Consider the following 18289-nt stretch of genomic DNA (forward strand, 5'->3'; position numbering starts at 1 on the left):
GAAAACCATCATGGGTTTAGGAAGGAAAAGTAATTTGTAACCAAACTCCTCTGCTTCTATGATCACGTGACCAATTCTTTTGGAAAAAAATAAACGTCGATATTACCTATATTTCCAGAAGGCATTCGATTGGGTCCAACATGGTAAACTCTTGAAACATTTACATGAGATTGGGGGAACTTGTTGAATTAGATAGTCATGGTTGTGAGATAAGTCTCAGTAGGTTATGATGAACAGGGAATTTCCTGATTGGGCAGGTGTAAAAAATGGAGTCCCTCAAGGAAGTGTCCTTGGTCCCAGGAGCAGCACAAGCTTACCTTTTTTTTCTTTCAAACCGAGCACAACTTAGGTCTATCGCCATGGGCATTGGTTCAAGGAATTTACAACCTATTGAGTTGTGATGGGAGTGCGAGTTTATGTACCTAACAGTCTGAGTGCGTATCTAGTGTTGTGTCTAATTTTTCAGTGCTACCATCTATGTTTCAGAAGTGAAGTGTAATGATTGAATATTTGCACCGTTTAAAGGCCGATTGCTCTCACGGGCGAGACTTTTTAAAGGGGGAGATCGGCTCGCATTTGTGACTTGAGGTTAGGAACCACAGAAATCCAACTTCAGCTGACCACCACTGTGGCGACAGTTTGGTTCAAACCTGTGTGGAATTTCTATACTGTTCGGATTGTGACTTACTGAGATTTCAATGTATTTTAGAGGTAATAAGACTTGTCTAGAAATATTGAGTCCTCACGCTTACCTGCTGCAAAGCCCTGTGCGCCCCTGAAGACCCTGGCAGGTGACTGACAGGGCTTTAGCTTAGGTGACGACTCTAAAACAAGCCAGTTTTTTTTATACAAAGCCACTTTTATTTACCGAATAAAATGTCCATAACTATAAAGAAACTATTTTGGTTCTAGATTATTATGTCTGTCGTTTTCAATTATGCTCGATAACGTGATCCACATTATAGCTTTTATTGACCAGCTTTTATTGACCAGCTATCATGACCATGCCCTCCACAGCCTGTAGCAGAGCCCCCGCCCCCTCGGAGGTGCAGCAGACCACCTGGGTGGTAAAAAAAAAACAAGGAACGCTCTGTTTCGTTCTTAAAAAGGTCTCTTCGAATTCTCCAGAAGTCATCCTACTTTTCTGGGGCTTAGTTTGTCCGGGATTGAGTATGCAGTTAGTGTCCCTATAAGTATGGTCTCCAAAACCCAAGTTGGTTCAGGGGGTGCAGAAAAGAGCCATGCGTGCTCTTGATGGCACATGGGACTTATGCTATGAAGAGAGACTTGATTGTTTGAAATCAAGATTGATTGAATCTTGCCTAAAATCATTTTTTTTATGGGCAGTATATATCATAATTGTTTTTTTTATTGCTCTTATTGGGTTGCTGTATTTTTGATATAGTTTAGATGCATATCTGAACACACACCCCCCACCCCCCCATATTTTGATGGGAACTTTTTTCAACCACCTCATTGGGCATTTTGTCTGTTGTGACCTTTCTGTTTCTGAAATGAAGTTGCAATGAAAATTTTTTTCTCTCTAAAATGTTTGGGGGTTGGGGTATAAAAAATAAATTTCAAATTTTTTGTCGTTTTGGTGCTTTTGAAAAAGCAAAGGAGTTAATTTATACACAAGTATAAGTAAGTTTTTTTGCATTTACATTCAAATAAGTCAACTTTATGACAAGAAAAATTAAATTCGAAATCCACAGGGAAAATACATGGATTATATATGAAAGCATTGTACCTTATCTGGATAATAATCTGTCTGTGGTAATATGTGAGCAACATATGGAGATTTTGGGATATCTTCATCGCCACACAAGATATGTACAGCATATTCTCCTGGAGCAGTAGGGTAATACTTGACATCAGCTGATCCACCTCCCTGATCAACACATTCAATACGTGCCTGTGAAGGACCTTCTATGGAGAATCCTGAGGTAAAAAAAAATGAAATTTAAAATATTGTTATTAAGTCATACATAAAACATTTATAAGCAGAATGATTATTTTCAAGTATATTCGGTCTACATGAGGAATTATCAATTCTTTCAGCTTAAAAGAGGTTTTCAGGAAGAAAAACATTGATCTTGGTCTTTTTATAAGAGTGCGAAAAATGCCACTTGTAATTCTTTAAAAAATATGTTCTCTCTCTATACAGTTATCACAAAACCTATAGTACTGTACGCAACCAACCAATATACAGGACTATCCTAAGAGAATCATGGACTCCTGAGCACAGTAATGAGTACAGTAATTCTTAATTAAACAGATTAATTTGCAAAATAAGACAGCTTAATCATTGGTAAAAATTTGATTTATACTAAACTTCTGAAGCAAAGTATAAAAAAAAATTACTTTAATCCTTTGCAGTCTAAAGGTATTTTCGGCATTTTATAGCTCATACTTTCTAGCAGGCGCCCCCCCCCCCCAAATCACGCTTGCAAGAAGACCCCTAGGTACAATACCTTATAAAACATAAAATCTAACATCTAAGTGGTTTACTGCAATCACATAGAAGGCTGATACAACAATGAAGAACCATTTTTTAATGATGTAGATTCTGCCTTCATATAGGACAGCAAAGAGTCAATATGCCAGTATTCTTGATGAAATACTTCCAGTTATTTAAAATACTTATGAATTAATGATGCTAAAACAAAGCTAACTGAACAAAACGTTATTTACCAATGGCTCCTGTTTCCCCATTTGTATCTACAGTAAAGCAAGCTGGAAATCCAACAACGCCTCCAGCAAGTCCAGGACCATAGGCTCTAATTTTAGTTTCTTTATATGGACCAACATTCACTTCATATGGACTATGAGGAATTTCTTTGCCACCATAAGATATCATGACAACATAGCGACCCTCTTTATTTGGATGGTAAGCACAATCATAGGAGTTGTCATCAATTTTACGCACCTCAACTTTCTCTGGTGTTCCACCTAAAATACAATAGTATTGTCAGTAAAAAAAAATTAAGATCTTATTTCTTACAAATTACACAGTAATGTACATTTCGGTCATACCATAAAACATTTCATATTGTTGTTAAAAATATTTTGAATCTCAAATTATTTTTAAGACAGAAGTTCAATATAGAAATTAAAATTTGTAATTATTTAATTAAGGGATCAGTTATAATAGAGTCTGATACCTGGACCAATGACTTTGATCTCTAATTGCCCATCACCAGCATTTTCTGTGAAAACTTTGAAATCCGCCACATCTTTTACACGCACCCCATTTGCCTGGAGGCCTCTTCCACTTGCTTTGACTTTTCTTGCATCACAAACTAAGAAAATTTTGTTAAAAATAATTAATTAACATAACTTCCATGCAGTGTTTTGTTTTCATTCCATACAATACTTTCTACATAATGAAACAAAATAGATGAGAAATTCATAACATTTCAAATATTAGTACCTGGAGTAACTTTTACACCAAATGGGCTCTTAGGAATCTGTTGTCCAGCAAAGAAAACATTGACAGAATGCATTCCTGTTGTTTGCGCTACATACTCGCAACGGTAAACATCATCAGCTGTTTTCCTTAACCTGCACGGGACAGTATTCCTGTTTCCTTTTGGATCAAGAATAATGACTTCTACTTGACCTTTACCAGCATCTGGAAGTAAAATATAACAAAACAATTAAATGAAGAAAGTAAATTAGTACAGTTTGAAGTCCTTGTACAATGGATCAACTATTATTTGATCAGTTTACTATGAATATTATTGATTAAAAGGTATTTCTTAATTTCGCTCGAATGCACAGTGTACATCATTCATTAACATAAAAAGAGGTCATTAATTTCGATTTAAAAAATGCAATTCATATTGTTGAGCAAAATTACCTTTGGTGAAGATATCAAAGTAAGTGGGCTTTCCAGCCATAACACCCACTGGCTCCAGACCTGGTCCTGAGGCAGTTACTTTCGATGAATCTCCAGCATGACCTTCTACCATTACCGAAAATGGGCTCTTAGGAACTTCTTTACCAGCAAAGGTAACCTTAACCTATGATGGAAATTTTTTTTTGAATAGAATGAAAAAATATTTGAATTCCAATAAAATTCTGAAAAAAGTGCAAACAAAATGAACAAAAAATGTGGGTACCTTGTGCAGACCTTCCATTTTGGCAGTATATTTCACAGTGTAGGTCTTGCTACGGTCATCATTGAACTTGATTTCCACCTTGAAAAAAAGTGGTATGTAGTTAGTTTTAATAAGCTTTGTACATATTCAGTTTTGCTGAACATTAAAATTGTGGAAATTAAAATATGGAAACTTACTGGTTCCAGTTTTCCTTTAGGGTTTTCTATGAAGACTTGAACGTCACCTTTACCAGCACTGAATGTTTCAATTGTGAACATTGTAGGCGCTCCAACATTGACACCCGTAGGTTCAATACCAGGTCCATAACAACGTACTCTATTTGGATTTGTTCTTGGCCTCAGTGGAGCACCAGGCTTCAGCTCCGCTTTCGGATATTGTGACAAGTAAGTCATCATGGAAAGCTCATCCACATTTGGATTGACCATCTCTTCTGGTTTGACGAGCTGATTAAGAAAATATATTAATAACTTCAAAAAAAGGCTAATAACTTATTCAATTACAAGCTGATGCAGCCATTAAAGAAAATTCTTAAAGCTAGTTCAGCGTTCAACAAATAATACTTATTTACAATGATACGGAGAAATATATTGGTCCATAAGAAAAGATATCAGTGAGAGGCTGGGATTTGGTTCGATCAGCAAGAAAAAAAAATTAAGAGTAGAGCTCAGAAAATAAGATTGAGATTAGGGATTTTTATAATTTTAAACAAGTCAAGTATGATACATAGAAAATAAATATACATCACTTTTGTTCTAATTTAAAAAAATAGAATATTGCTAAATAAACATGGAAATTCAGGCTGTAAATGAAGGTTTGATTGACTAAAGCATATTTTTGCATTAGAACAGCAGCAAGAATATGTTAACAGCTGTCACTGTGGAAATCATAATAACACAAAAGCTAGGCTGTTTCAGCTAGAGTTAAATGGTTAGATGACCTATCATGGATATCTTTAGTTAAAAAAAAACTTGTATCAAGAATTACTTTTCATAGATTTATGATGAATGTCTCAACTATGTCTATTAGCTGACGCAGCACAAGTTGCTGCTGTTCAAATCACTTGAACCAGAAGGCCAAAGAAATTTTGTTTGAGTAATTCTAACAAGGACGACAATTCACAACAGAACCTTGTGTTCTTCTTTAAATCCATGATTACTGCTGTCCATTGAATGTGCCTGGTGCATTTGAGACCAAATGTTTGGTCATCTCATCCTTGAGAAACAGCCTACTCCAAAACATTGTTTCAATATTAATTTTTTTTATGTTAACAATTTATTGAATAGCACTTTCAAGACAAAATTATAAAAGATATGAGAGATCAGTAAGCTTTGATCACCTGAGGTACACCAAGCCAATTATCAGCAAGATGCATGGCTTCCTTAGCATTCTGCAGGGCATTATCAGGCTTCATATCAGGCCAGTCAGGACACAAACCTTTGGAAATAAATTTTTATTGAAAAAAAAAAAAAAAGACAGTTTGCATTTTTCGTATTGTATCATTTTTAAATACAGCATTTAAAAGTTGCTTAGCATTCACTATACTCTTTCTAGGAGCAAAACCCGGACTCATTAGTAAGGTTCGTGACTTCATTAACACTTTCGGGTCTAAGCCTGAGCCCGACTCGGGATGCCGTTTTTGTTCAAGGGAACTAAGCCAGAGTCTAACTCTGGCTAAACTTTTAACTCTAGTAGCTATAAAATGGCTGAATATATGTTCCCAGTGTTTTTAAACCTAATCTATAAATCTTCTAGTTCCAAAAAAAACATATATAGATATATATACTTATAGATGGCAGCAGCCAACGGATGTAACTTTATGAAATGATGTAGAAGTACAGTTGAAACACATTCGTCTTCCTATGTAAGGTAGCCATGTTTGTTGATATATAAGATGATTTTTTTAAATAAAAACCATTTTTAGATATTTTTACAACATTCGGATAAGTTTTTATTCAGAATTGTTTGAAATTTTATGTTAAAAAATGTTTTCTTATGTGGAAATTTTTTTAAAAAAATTAAAACTTACTTTTTTAATTATTTCTCATTAAATATTAATTAATTATTAGTACCTATAAATAACTGCTATATTATAAAAGAAAAAAAGTTTGAAATTTCTAGTTAAAAAACTGTTGAGTATGTATTATATTCTAATGTATATATTCTGTATGTATATATTCTAAGTAATTTTTAAAAAAATCATGAGAGGTGCCAAAAACCCTCAGTCCACAGGGACAGTCGAAATAGCTCAGACCCGAAAGTGTTAATGAATGAACAAAAAAAAAAAGTACTGGATAAAATTCAAGTTCTTCATAGTTATTTATTATTTCCCTATGATATTTTCCGAAAGTAAGCAAATAAGAAACTTGTATTCAGAATTGAATATATGTATATTTTTGATTTTATAAATGATTTGAAGATAAATATTCCATGTAAAGAAAATTAGTTAAATATGTTTACGAAAAAAAATAAAAAATGCAACAGGTAGCTTTTTCCTCATGTCTAAGAAAACATTATCTAGTATGAAATGTCATTTCATGTTTAAAAAAAAAACAAAAAAAAAAAACTTAGATTTAATTAAGATTATTTAAATTTAGAAAAAAGAGATTAAAACCGTTTGAAACATTGTAACTAAGGAATCATATCTAGGCAAGTTGCGGTACATAATAAATTTGCACTAATAATTTGAAAATTTTCTATCAAGACAAAAAATTTAGTGTCAATTGCTTATCATTGATCATTTTAATGGTAAAATGAATACTAAGCTATTTTGCATCGTACCTGGAGCAAGAGCGTCAATGAGGGCAGCAAGAGCTCTGCCATCATTCCAGTCTTTATTGAAATTAGAAATTGGCACATCAGGTAACTTGCTCTGGATCCATCCGAGTAACCTCTGCTTTGGTGTTGGACCACCTTTCTTGTCGAAAGCAGCATCGCCTTCCTCGCCCTCCCACATGGGTAAAGAGATGGAGTAATGCAAGATGAGAGTCCATATCAAACCAAGAATCAACTTCAACTTGCTGTCAACAATATCAGAGCTATCTGCAGAAATTGAAAATTGACGAGAGTTCAATACTCTGAATTATGGAGAAAAACATTAACTTCAATGGAATAAAAACAAAATCGAACAGAAAATAGTTTACCAAAATATTTTTCACATTATAGAATTTATTATAAAATTTTTTTTTTAAAACTGGGGTCAAACTGTCTTATCGGCAATTCAATCAGGTTTCTCAAAATTTGATTAAGTTAAATACATAGGCTTATGAACCAGGGCTGGACATATTGCTCATGGGGTTCAAAAATTTTGATCGGGCACATTTTTTAAAATTTATTTTACTACATGCCATATATAAACAGATCCAAGTTAAGAAATTCCAGGATATGACAAAATATGTTCAACATATAAATTGTTTCATGCAGATGGCCACAATTTCTTAATCTATTCTTATATTTGTTCACATGCAGAAAATAGGTGCTTGAAATGAATGAAATGCATTTTTACCTACGTTTATTATGTACGGTTAGCGTTCAAAAATATTCGATTAAAATTTGATTACAGTCGATTAATCAACCAAAACTAATTAACCAGTTAAAAATTTTAATTGATTCCCAACCCTAATTATCATGCATTCCTTAAAATTTGGGAAAAGATGTGTCTTGAACTTGAAGCGTCATGTCACCCACGAGTCTTCCGTATGAAAAAGGCATGGCAAATGAGCAGAAACAAAAAATTAAAGTTTGTCCCATTCGAAATTTACTTTTATGCTTGAATGAAAAAAATTGCTCCAAATGTTTTCCTATGAAAAATATGAAATTTCATAGGCAATTAAATGCCAGCCAGTCAGGAAGTACTGATTATATTAATTTGCTATAATTATATAGAAAGGTTTAAAAAAAAATCTATAATTTTTCTTGAAGTACATTTTTAAGAGAAATATTTAGGCTGTTATCAGAAATTGATTTAAAAACCAATATTAAGGGTTGAAAGTTAGGAAATTGAATATTAGACTAATATAACATCCTAATCCGTGTTGGTTTTATTCTCTTTGTCAATCCCACAAACTACAGCTTTGTACCTGGTTCAGTTAATACCTGCATGAAGCGCTTATCAAAGGCCATTTATAAGAAAATCTTTCAAGCCATAACAAAGATGATTCCAGAAACGTTTTTTTTTCTCCAAGACACGCACGCTCATTAAAATTAAAAGTGTTTTTTGTTTGATTAGAATGAAAAGGTATAGTTAGATACTTTTAGTCATGTTTCAAAATGACCACCCAGAACCAAAATTTCATGGTAATTACAGCAATTGGAAGTATACCTTTATAGCAACTCAACAGAATCAGCAAGTGGTGAATATCGAAATTTTGACCCATTAGTACTATGAAGAACCGCAACCAGAAACAAAAATTTTAATCTGTCGCTCAGAGCAATATTCATTTCGACATTCTCCCCCCCCCCCCTTATTATTTTGAAAGGAAAAATAGTGAACTCTGCATCCTTCCTGGGCAGGCATCCAAAGCAGCAGATCCCTCTGCCCTCTCTAGCGCACCTTAGCGCACCTCTCCGTTTACTGTAAAACAGTAAACTCAGCGCCCCGGCACCTGCTCTTTTCTAATTGTACACTCCTCGCACCTTTAGAGGAAAAAATTCGAAAAATTGCGCATTTTTCAGTTAAATCAATCCAGCTTCCTGTCAGAACCGTGCCGCTTGCGAGAACAGAGCCACTCTAAAAAACACTATACACACAAAAAAAAACTGAATGCGCTGAAAAAAACCAATATTTTTAAAAAAATGGTCTTTCTGATTGTGAATAGTAGAGGGCGTGAACTCTTGCATCACTGACATAAGAAGCCGAAAAACTCCGCGTGAAATGACGCAATAAATTACAATGCATTTGATGTACTTCCTTTTAAGGCCTAAGCATTTCCTTTTTCTCATTGACAGTTCTGGTTGGAAACGAGACATTGCAGCAACGGTGGCGGCGATGATGGTGACCCAGTGACCCCGAGAGAAGGGTTACCGTGACTCCAAACGCTCAACTTCAACACGGTGAAAAGAAAAAGAAATGCGCTGTTCAAGGCAGGGCACATCAGCCAGAAGAATAATCAGCAAAATGTTTAAGCTTCACTTTCCGGAAAACCGGCAAAAATAAAAAAGCTTAGTAGCCAAATATGGGCTATGAAGTAAATAGTTAACACGCCAGAATTTATGAAGTAAATATAAATAACACGTCAATCGGAAGTTGTGGTCGAAGAAATTTCCCAGCAGCATTCAATTACGCACGACCAACAGATATTGAAATTTATGCGTCGGTTCAAACATTTAACGTTCAAAAGTTGGTCAAGGATCCTAGACAATAAAAGAAAATGATTAGAAGATATTATCTTTAAAATAAGAACCTAGTGTACCCTTGGATCAGGCGAGACTACCAAGAGGCAAAACGGCTAAGGAATTATTTCCCAAGACAAGAAAATGCAAATGGACACGTGCGTCCAGGTGTTGAAGAAAAAAAATATAAAATCTTATTCAATTTTTTAACGGGCTCGTTTCAAGTTTTAACCTATCAAAACATTAAAATTATTGGATTCATCTCATCAGGAGTAATTTCTGAACTGAATCTTCCATCGGGTGAAATCAAAAACCTACTGAGGGATAAAAAATCTCAACCACCAAATTTTGACGGGTAAACCCACGTCTGAATCGGAAATTAAAAAAAAATGTTCAGCAGCAATCAATTTTTTTACGAATGAATGGAATAAAAACGGGTTAACATGCTTAACACAAGGTTTAGCGGGTGGGTAATTTTGGCCCATTTCGAACTTTTATGAGTGAAATTATAAACCATTTAGATTTTTTTCCTGGGTGGATCCCGTACAAAGAACGTACTGGATCAAATTTATCCAGAAATAATTTCCTTATTCAGCCGGCCGAAGAACTTGCCGGCAAAGAAAAAGATTGATCAAACAAAACATTGATCGTCCGTCGCCAAATACTCCACAAGGACGAAAAGCTTGCCAAATCGGATATTGCAATGGAAACAAAACCAACAATACCTGTACAGAATGCAAAAAGGACTGTTTGCGGGAAAAGTATAAGCGAAATTAAGTACGTCTGTCAAACATGAGCGGAATAGATGATATGTTAAATATAAATTTTATGTACACATACTATTTATTATAAATGGAACTGAGATTATATGTACGTCTTTTTTTTAAGTTTTTTTTAAAAAAGTTGATTTTGTTCATGGCTCAAATTGACCCGTGTCGGTAGAAGGGGGTATAAGAAATGTCGGTAAACCTAGTGTTAAAAAGGTCAAACGGACATTCAATTCAATTATTTTTCAATTATATTTCAATTATTTTACAGAAAATACTTCATAAAGCTTGCAATACAGACAGTGACATTTATTTTGAATGAAAACCTATTTCTGGAGAAATGTTAGTACATCAACAAATTCACGTCGAAAATTAATGACCAATACAGATTGTAGGCAAAGCAGTCACAAGCGTTTCGTAATACACCAGAAATTCAACGAATGAGTACATAAATGGTTCTGCCCATAGTAAGCAATTTTATTAGTGAATGAACCCTCGAATAACTACCATTCATAAAACAGTTGACTGCTTTATTGAGAGCTTCCATTATAACGACCTATACAATAATGAGTCATCGAATTTCTAAGTGGCGGGGGGCGGCAAAATCACGTTTGCCTCTCCCCCTTCCCATAATCTTAGTTACGGTGAGCGAATACAATAAATTACTATATTCTAACATGGTGAATTCTCACTGCAACTGCTTACATTATCACAAAATATTTTTTCATTCAAATATGAGTGTTATTAAGAAGCTAATTTGTGTTCTACCTTTCGTTATATAATTACCGCAATATAATGTCGTTTTCTGTTGAACGATGGGAGTCGTTATAACTACATTACATACAAAGGCAGCCTGTTTCATACAGTGGAAGTTGCGACTCCCACATTAGAATTTTGCATCTTGCGTCTTCTGGTGAAACCGTAAAATACGATCCCAATCGATAGGATGATGGCTGCGATGGCGAAAGCTCCCCAGTAGTGAAAATGTCTTGTCACTACAGGTTCCAGAGGATTAAGGCAATGTCCGTTGTTGTCGCATTGCATGTTTTTAGCACACCATGTACCAGGAGGAAGATGTGCCTCAGTTTTGACGTTCAATAGATCGTAAGCAGAGATGCAAAGGCCGTCCCTCACACAGCATGGTCGGCATCGGAGGTGCTGTTCATTGCATGTGCAATCAAGGTAGCCGTTGTCTTGGCAATGAGAACTGGAACAACGCCCATTCTTGCAAGTCAGACCACCACCTATGCAGGGCGTACCATCAGCAACTTGCTTCGGTGCGGAACAATGTCTGGACTTCCCATCACAGAAACCTACGACGCAACAATCGTGATGACAGTAACACTGCTTGCGAGGCAACGCATCAAGCACCTGACATTCTTTGGTGCAACATGGGTCGTCTCTAAAACTGCACGAATAGTTGAGATCCCGGCGGAAAGTGCAACCAAGATTTCCAGCCAAACCACCCGGCGGAGTACAGCATTTATCCACGAGTTCGCAGACAGAAGATGAGCCGCAGTCGCACTCCTCTTGGCCTTCCCGTATAGCGTTCCCGCAGACTTGAACGACCGGATGCAGGCAATACGAACGTCTCTCAGCGATCAACTTCTTCATCGAGAACCGACTGCAGGACGAGAATTTTGCTATTAAATGTCCTCTGAACCGGGTCATGTTGGACATCAAGTGATAGCCCAAGCGACCACCTGGTGAACATGAGGAGTCTCCCAAAGGATCGTGGTCGCTACCGAAGCTGTGTCCGAGCTCGTGAGCGAAACTCAGCAGAGTGATGGCGAGTGGAAGGCGACCGCCCGTCCAGTCTTTGATTGTCACTATAAACTTATTTCTCAACACATCCTTATTCATACGCGTAAATGGAAGCGCACAAATGCCGCCATCTGAAGGCCTATTAAGTATCGCTGTGTAAGATAGCCCCACGACTCTGGTTTCACCACTGATAATCCTCGCACAGATGCATGCGGACAAGCAGTGATTAGTAACTCTTGTGGAAAATTCATCTAGCATTTGACTCATATTACGAGTTGCCGAGAAAGGATTACCCGAGTCGTTCAATGCTGTAAAGATCACGATTTTTTCAACCAAGATTCTAATCTTGCCGGTACCCGGAAGCAAACCCTCCGTACTTCTAAATATCCAATCAGCTATCTTCACGTGAAGATATAACCAAGACGCAGTGGCGTTATAATCATTATTCTGCAATTCGTAAAAGGTGCTGTCACTGATGACCTCCATTTGACAACCCAATTCTTCCGTTGACAACCCTGTCTGATTTGCGCGATCAACATTAAAACTTAAGATTTTTTCGTTATCAGTGTATTCTGAATGCATAACTCTAAAATTCCCAGCCTTAAGCTTTGAAGCCCAAGTATAGTTTTTGCTGTTCTCGCTGAGCCTAAATATGGGGGAGTAGTCAACGTCCACTTCCTTATAAACGAGAGCAGCGAGTTTCGTGGAATCACCTCGAAGTACAGATCCGGCTGGTTCCAAGTAGTAAGTAGAGTTTCCGGAAATGACTATCCCAATGAACATACTGGATGCTGCTAAGTATCCGTAAGCCAATACATGCTCGTCATTCACCTCGTAGAAATTCGGGTGAAAATCGCGATTTTGCACTTTGTTCGGTCCCCGGATTTCCAATTTGATCGAAGAATTAACAGGATCCATACATCTGTGTGCAAGGAAATCGAAATTCCGGCCATGGGAATAGAATCGAATCCTTACAACCTCGTTCTGCCTCTCGGACTCTGGAGTCGGAGCGTCACCAAAACTCAAATACTCGGACACTGGTCTCTCGAGTGCATCTATTTTCAGCTCGGCCAGTTCGTAGTTGGCAACATGATCCCCTATTCGAAGAGATGCCACGATTACAACGTCAAGACAAATCAAGAAACAGACCTTCATATTAATATTAGAGTTGATCTTAAGTTATTGTCTCAAGAGTTATTTCCATTTCGTGACAAATTTTTCTACAGCTAAATACTGCAATCCATATCATTGATGGATAAATACAAACTGATTCACTCTTCTCATTCATTAGGACGTGTACAGAAAATTAAGAAAATATGATTTATGGCTTTTTAACGGTCTGCTGGCCGTTAAATAACAGCATAACTTTCCTCAAGATAAACTATACAAAGATTAGCATATCATTAGAACCTCGAGTTACGAGCGTCTCGAATTGAGAGAAACCGTTATGAGCCACAGCCAAAAGTGGAGGAATACTGGTCTGGGGGTATATGATATCAATACATATATACATAAATACAGTCGACGCTCGTTGTAACACCCATTCAATTACAACGCGCGACCAGTAAGATAAGTCCCTAATGTTTTCGATTATCCCATGTGTTTTCTTTTATAACCACCCAATATAACGTCTGTTTCCAATGGAACAATGGGGATCGTTATAACGAGCGTCGACTTAATATATGAAGTTAATTGCACACACACACACCTTTGACGGAGGCGGGGGAAAAGCAATAACAGTCAATGTATCGAAAGAAAACCAAAATCAGATGTTATTTTCTCGGCTCACAATCCATTAGGAAGATTTTCTGGATGTTATGCCCATGCGAGGTTTGTATCGGCATAATAACCAAAAAAAATCTTTCCTAAAGGAAGAATTTAGTTTCTTGCCAGACGACATCAAACATCGAAAAGATAGCTATTCTTTCACCACCCACCCACTAAAGCGGGAAATAATCTAGCCCGATACGTAAAACACACACGAACGTATAACCAGTTAGGCTACTATATGCTTTCGAACGAGCATCATGTCTTGCCTCAAGAGCCGCACCTGTGAATTCAAACCACGTGCGCAAGTCTCGCCCCGAACAGGTAAGACAAGGGGAAAAAGAAAAACATGCTTTACGAATATCTTTTATCCTCCCGCAGCTCTTGCATCACACCATCAACCATCCCACACACACACACTATGAAACATGGCCTTGACACTGGGGCCGAATCACAGCCTAATGCTGAGTGATGCCGCAGACAATCGACGCTTGGAATTTCTTAACAAAATACGTCAAAAAAAAAAATCTTTAGCTCACTTCGGGAAATAAAAAACCACCTACACTTGGTAAAAAAAATGCTTAGCTGTAATAGCCGGAAGATGGCGGATACTAAGAAAAGATGGAGCCATCGCGGCAATATTTAGTCTCCACAGACAGTGGATTACTATGAAAATTAGATGCGGAAAAACGAATGAATATCGAAAAACTCGCAATAGGTTTCGTCCAGACAGACGCCATGTTTCTCTTCACCCCACGTGTTCGAGTGGTACCAGATATCGTTTGTCTGAAAAAAAAAGTGGAATGAGAAGAGGGAAAGAAAGTTTTGTTTCACATTTTTGTGGAATGAATGATAACATTTAGCTGAGTATCGTGTTTTAGAAAAAGGGAAAAATATTCACGTCAGGCGTGTTTTATTAGTGTCGATGGAAAAAAAAAAATCGAAGTGACTGGAATCCAACCTTTTACTGTTTCAACACTTCCGGTTTTCAGAAACCCTTGAAAAAAACTAAAAAAAAAACAGAAATGGATATCATTCCTGACGGGGCACACATCGTATTTATCAAAAATGAATTTTAACACGAAATAGGTCGGAGTCTCGGACTTGTTTCATAAACCAGAGCATATCGGTTCTTGTGTTTTCGAAGGGTCAAGGGCGAGGGATCAGATCTAATCGAATTATTCAGTCAGTGACGTTATCGCCCGAAAATAAATTTTAATAGTCACGATATTTATAATGTAGCACTTATAATGGGCGTTTTCGCGGAAAGTGTTAAATACATATATGGTTGCATGTTGCCCGTGAACCACCAGAATTTTAGTTTGAACCTTATTAAATTACATGGTAGTCCAGACCCGTTTCTAAAAATTATTTATAAAAAAGGATGAAAGTGTTTTTCACTTACTAAAACAAATGTCTGCTTGCGCACCTTTAGTGACGCGGAGGATGTCGAGTCTATATAGCATTTCTTGCCGTGTTATTTTTTGCATGGGGGATACAAAGAATGGAAGTAAAATGGATGAAAATAAAAACTTTGAAACCTTTTCTTTCAAAATGCTTAAAGCCATTTGTCTATCTTTAGGAGCTTTTTATATATATTTTAAAATCAGAATTCAGAACTTAATGAAGTACAGTTTAAAAAAATCCACAAATTTTCAATTTCAAGTTTAATGGAAACAGCCCACCAGAAATAAAAAATAAATTATTAAAAAAACCATTTGTTTACTTCCCCAACCATTTTACTTCCATTCTTTGTAACACCCATGCTACAAATGGCATGGCAAGAAATGCTACATAGGCTCAACATCCTCCGCGTCACTAAAGGTGTGCTCATGCGGAATTTTTGTAGTAAGGAAAAACTTGGAATTCTTAAAATTCTTTAAAAACGCAGTTTGTTTCTATCGTTAACATCTTTTTTTAAATATTTTTTCAAAACAGATCAGGACTTTTGTGGACCACCCTGTAGGTTTTAGAAAAACATGGTTGTTCAAAGGAACACTTATTTTCCAATAATGCTAAGAGGAACAATTGCGCTATGCAATTTCGTCGCATCATTGGTACAGCAAGTATGCGATAACTGAATACAGTACATACACAGAAAAAAACAAATTTAACAATGTTTTTAAAAAATAATTCTAAGAAAACGCTCAAGACAAAGTTCTCTTCAGATTGCGAGGCTTAAATTTCACAGTGAATGCTTGTTTAAAAAAATTAGCTTATAAAAATTTTTTTTTGCTTTTTATGTTCAATTTTTTATGCAACTACATACATGGAAATTGAAACACTGCATTTGTGAAAAAATTCATGCATACCATTTTTTTTCGAAATTCACAAATATATTAAAACTAGCTGATACCCGGTGATGTTGCTCGCCTCGTAAAAAAATTTATATATGTATGGCTTATTAATTTCTTAATCAAAAAAATGTCTGCATCAAGTAAAGAAAAAATTACTTTTATTTTTTTTAAATATTTTAATTAAAAACTTCAAGCAATCGCTTGTGGATACACAATATTTTTTTTTCCATCTGGTGTGTAGATGTAAAAATTTTTGGGATTTCCAACACGCGAACAGGCGACGAAAATCTGTCCGTGTGAAAAACAGAGCTCAAATAGGTTGATACCTGCCACTGCTAACGACTGGCCTTGCGCTTTGTTGATTGTCATGGCAAAAGCTAAACGAATCGGGAACTGCAATCGCTTGAAAGTGAATGCCATTTCTTGTGATTGGGATACCTGGAATGAAGATGTCTTCTTTGGCACATCCAGTTAGAATTGGTGCTTCAATGATGTAATTGTGAAATTTCTTCACTCAGAGTCTGGTGCCTCCAAAGTTTTTAAAAGTATTATAGGTGCTCCGACTTTGAGGGTCAAGTTGTGTGGTGGCACACCCTGAACATCCAAAGAGTTCAGAAATTCTGCAGGATACAGAACTGTCTGACAGTGTCAACCGATTTGTAAGATGTGGAGTCTCCTGGAATAATTTTTAGGATTTTTTCGTTGATCTTGTTCACACTGTCATTTTTCGATGCAGAATCACTCTCTCACAAAGCCACTCATGGTTTCGGTGATTTTGTTCAATGTTTGGGAAGACTGTCTGCCAGTTCTTGAACCAAGTTTAATAAGTATACACAGGGTTACCAGAGATGTCCGTGTGCGTCCACATACCGTACTTTACTTTTTTTTTTTCAAGTGATGTCTTTTTATTTTTTAAACACGAAGGACATTCAATAGATTTCAAACAGGGAAAACCTTCAATTTTGTTGCATGATGCAAGTTTTGTTGTATGACTAATTAAAACAAGAGAAACATGTATTGCCTCAGTCAGCCCGTTTGTGATACCGAATCGATTTTTGTTAGATGCATTTTTTCCCCCTTGGATTGTGATAGACTGGTAATTTTATCTATATTGCTGATCACAAATACAACACGTGCAATTTCATTTTATGAATCTATGCAAAAGTTCAAGAGGAAAAAAACAAACAAGATGGTCTATAGTTCCATTTCAGGTTTCATTTAACGAATTTTTTCTTGACAATATTTGTTAATTTTTTGTAATAATAGACGCTAAGTTGACGAATCAACAGTAGGCCTACATGAATTTCGTAAACATTCCTCTGCTGAATTTCTAACGAACTAGTACAAGCCGGAACGTGTATGTCTGCGTGGCCCTAACGTATTTATATTGTCAGAATTGTGATTGTTTCGTGTTATACAGGTGGTGTTATCTGTATTCCATATTTTGAAGTGAATATTGTAAATGCCTGAATTTACATGAAGTGTTGAGTATATCGTGTTGAAGGTCTGCTTGCTCTCCGCGGAGTGATTTGTTCTGCTCATAAGAGGATACGGGAAAAATCGAATCCCTAAGTGTGTATAGTGGAGGGGGGGGGGGAGTGTCGACTTCTGCCTTCTCGCCCATGGAAAAATTAGGTTTTTTTTACTGAAAGGGTGGGGGGATTCATGGTTCTGCTTTAGTGTCAGCAAAGTGTATCTTTTCCATACTTGGAAGTTAAAATTAGGAAAATTATTTTTACTCCAATGCAAAATCTGATGATCTTGGGTACGTGCTGAAACCCTTCTAAATGCTAGGACCGTGATCACCACTGTATGCCCGAAGTCGTCGCAAAAATGACGTACAAATTCTATCAGCAAGCGAAAAATTCTGACGAGTTAATAAAATTTCAAAATGTGTTTTACAGTTCAAAGGGAAAAGGCCAAGATAAAAAAATCGTGGTTGAACTTTAAGGAAAAGTCCTGATAAGGACTTGGAACCTCCATCGCTAAAGTTATTCGAATAAACAAAAAGTAATGGTTATCAGGAGCCCAATTCTTTTATTACAAGCATAATTACGTTTGCAGATCCGCATTTCGATTATCGCAGCACACTGGTGACTTCACGCACCAGCGGATAGTGTGCACGTTTTACTTTATTGTTCAATTCAGGCGTCAACTGATCATCCCGTAAGATACATTTTTCTCGGAAGGCCTCATCATACAGTCACAAAACCAATAGAGATCACGAGACCGTGGAAGATCA

General features: G+C 36.4%; 1 protein-coding gene across 2 annotated transcripts in view; it reads right to left on the reverse strand.

Moving 5' to 3' along the window:
- cher (filamin A protein cher) overlaps positions 1–18289 on the reverse strand; it is a 104827-nt gene that overhangs the window by 62795 nt on the left and 23743 nt on the right. For both annotated transcript variants that reach the window (XM_089255502.1, XM_089255501.1), the window contains 9 exons: positions 6903–7163; positions 5461–5558; positions 4301–4567; positions 4125–4202; positions 3863–4025; positions 3434–3634; positions 3165–3302; positions 2695–2952; positions 1751–1941 (listed from right to left, as the gene is read on the reverse strand). In XM_089255502.1, the coding sequence (XP_089111628.1) occupies positions 1751–1941; positions 2695–2952; positions 3165–3302; positions 3434–3634; positions 3863–4025; positions 4125–4202; positions 4301–4567; positions 5461–5558; positions 6903–7163 (1655 nt within the window). The remainder of the gene's footprint in view (positions 1–1750; positions 1942–2694; positions 2953–3164; positions 3303–3433; positions 3635–3862; positions 4026–4124; positions 4203–4300; positions 4568–5460; positions 5559–6902; positions 7164–18289) is intronic.

The sequence above is a fragment of the Pholcus phalangioides genome, unplaced genomic scaffold, assembly GCF_987345545.1.
Source record: "Pholcus phalangioides strain wild (caught in Gottingen) unplaced genomic scaffold, Ppha-v1.0 ptg000042l_1, whole genome shotgun sequence".
Lineage (NCBI taxonomy): Eukaryota > Metazoa > Arthropoda > Arachnida > Araneae > Pholcidae > Pholcus > Pholcus phalangioides.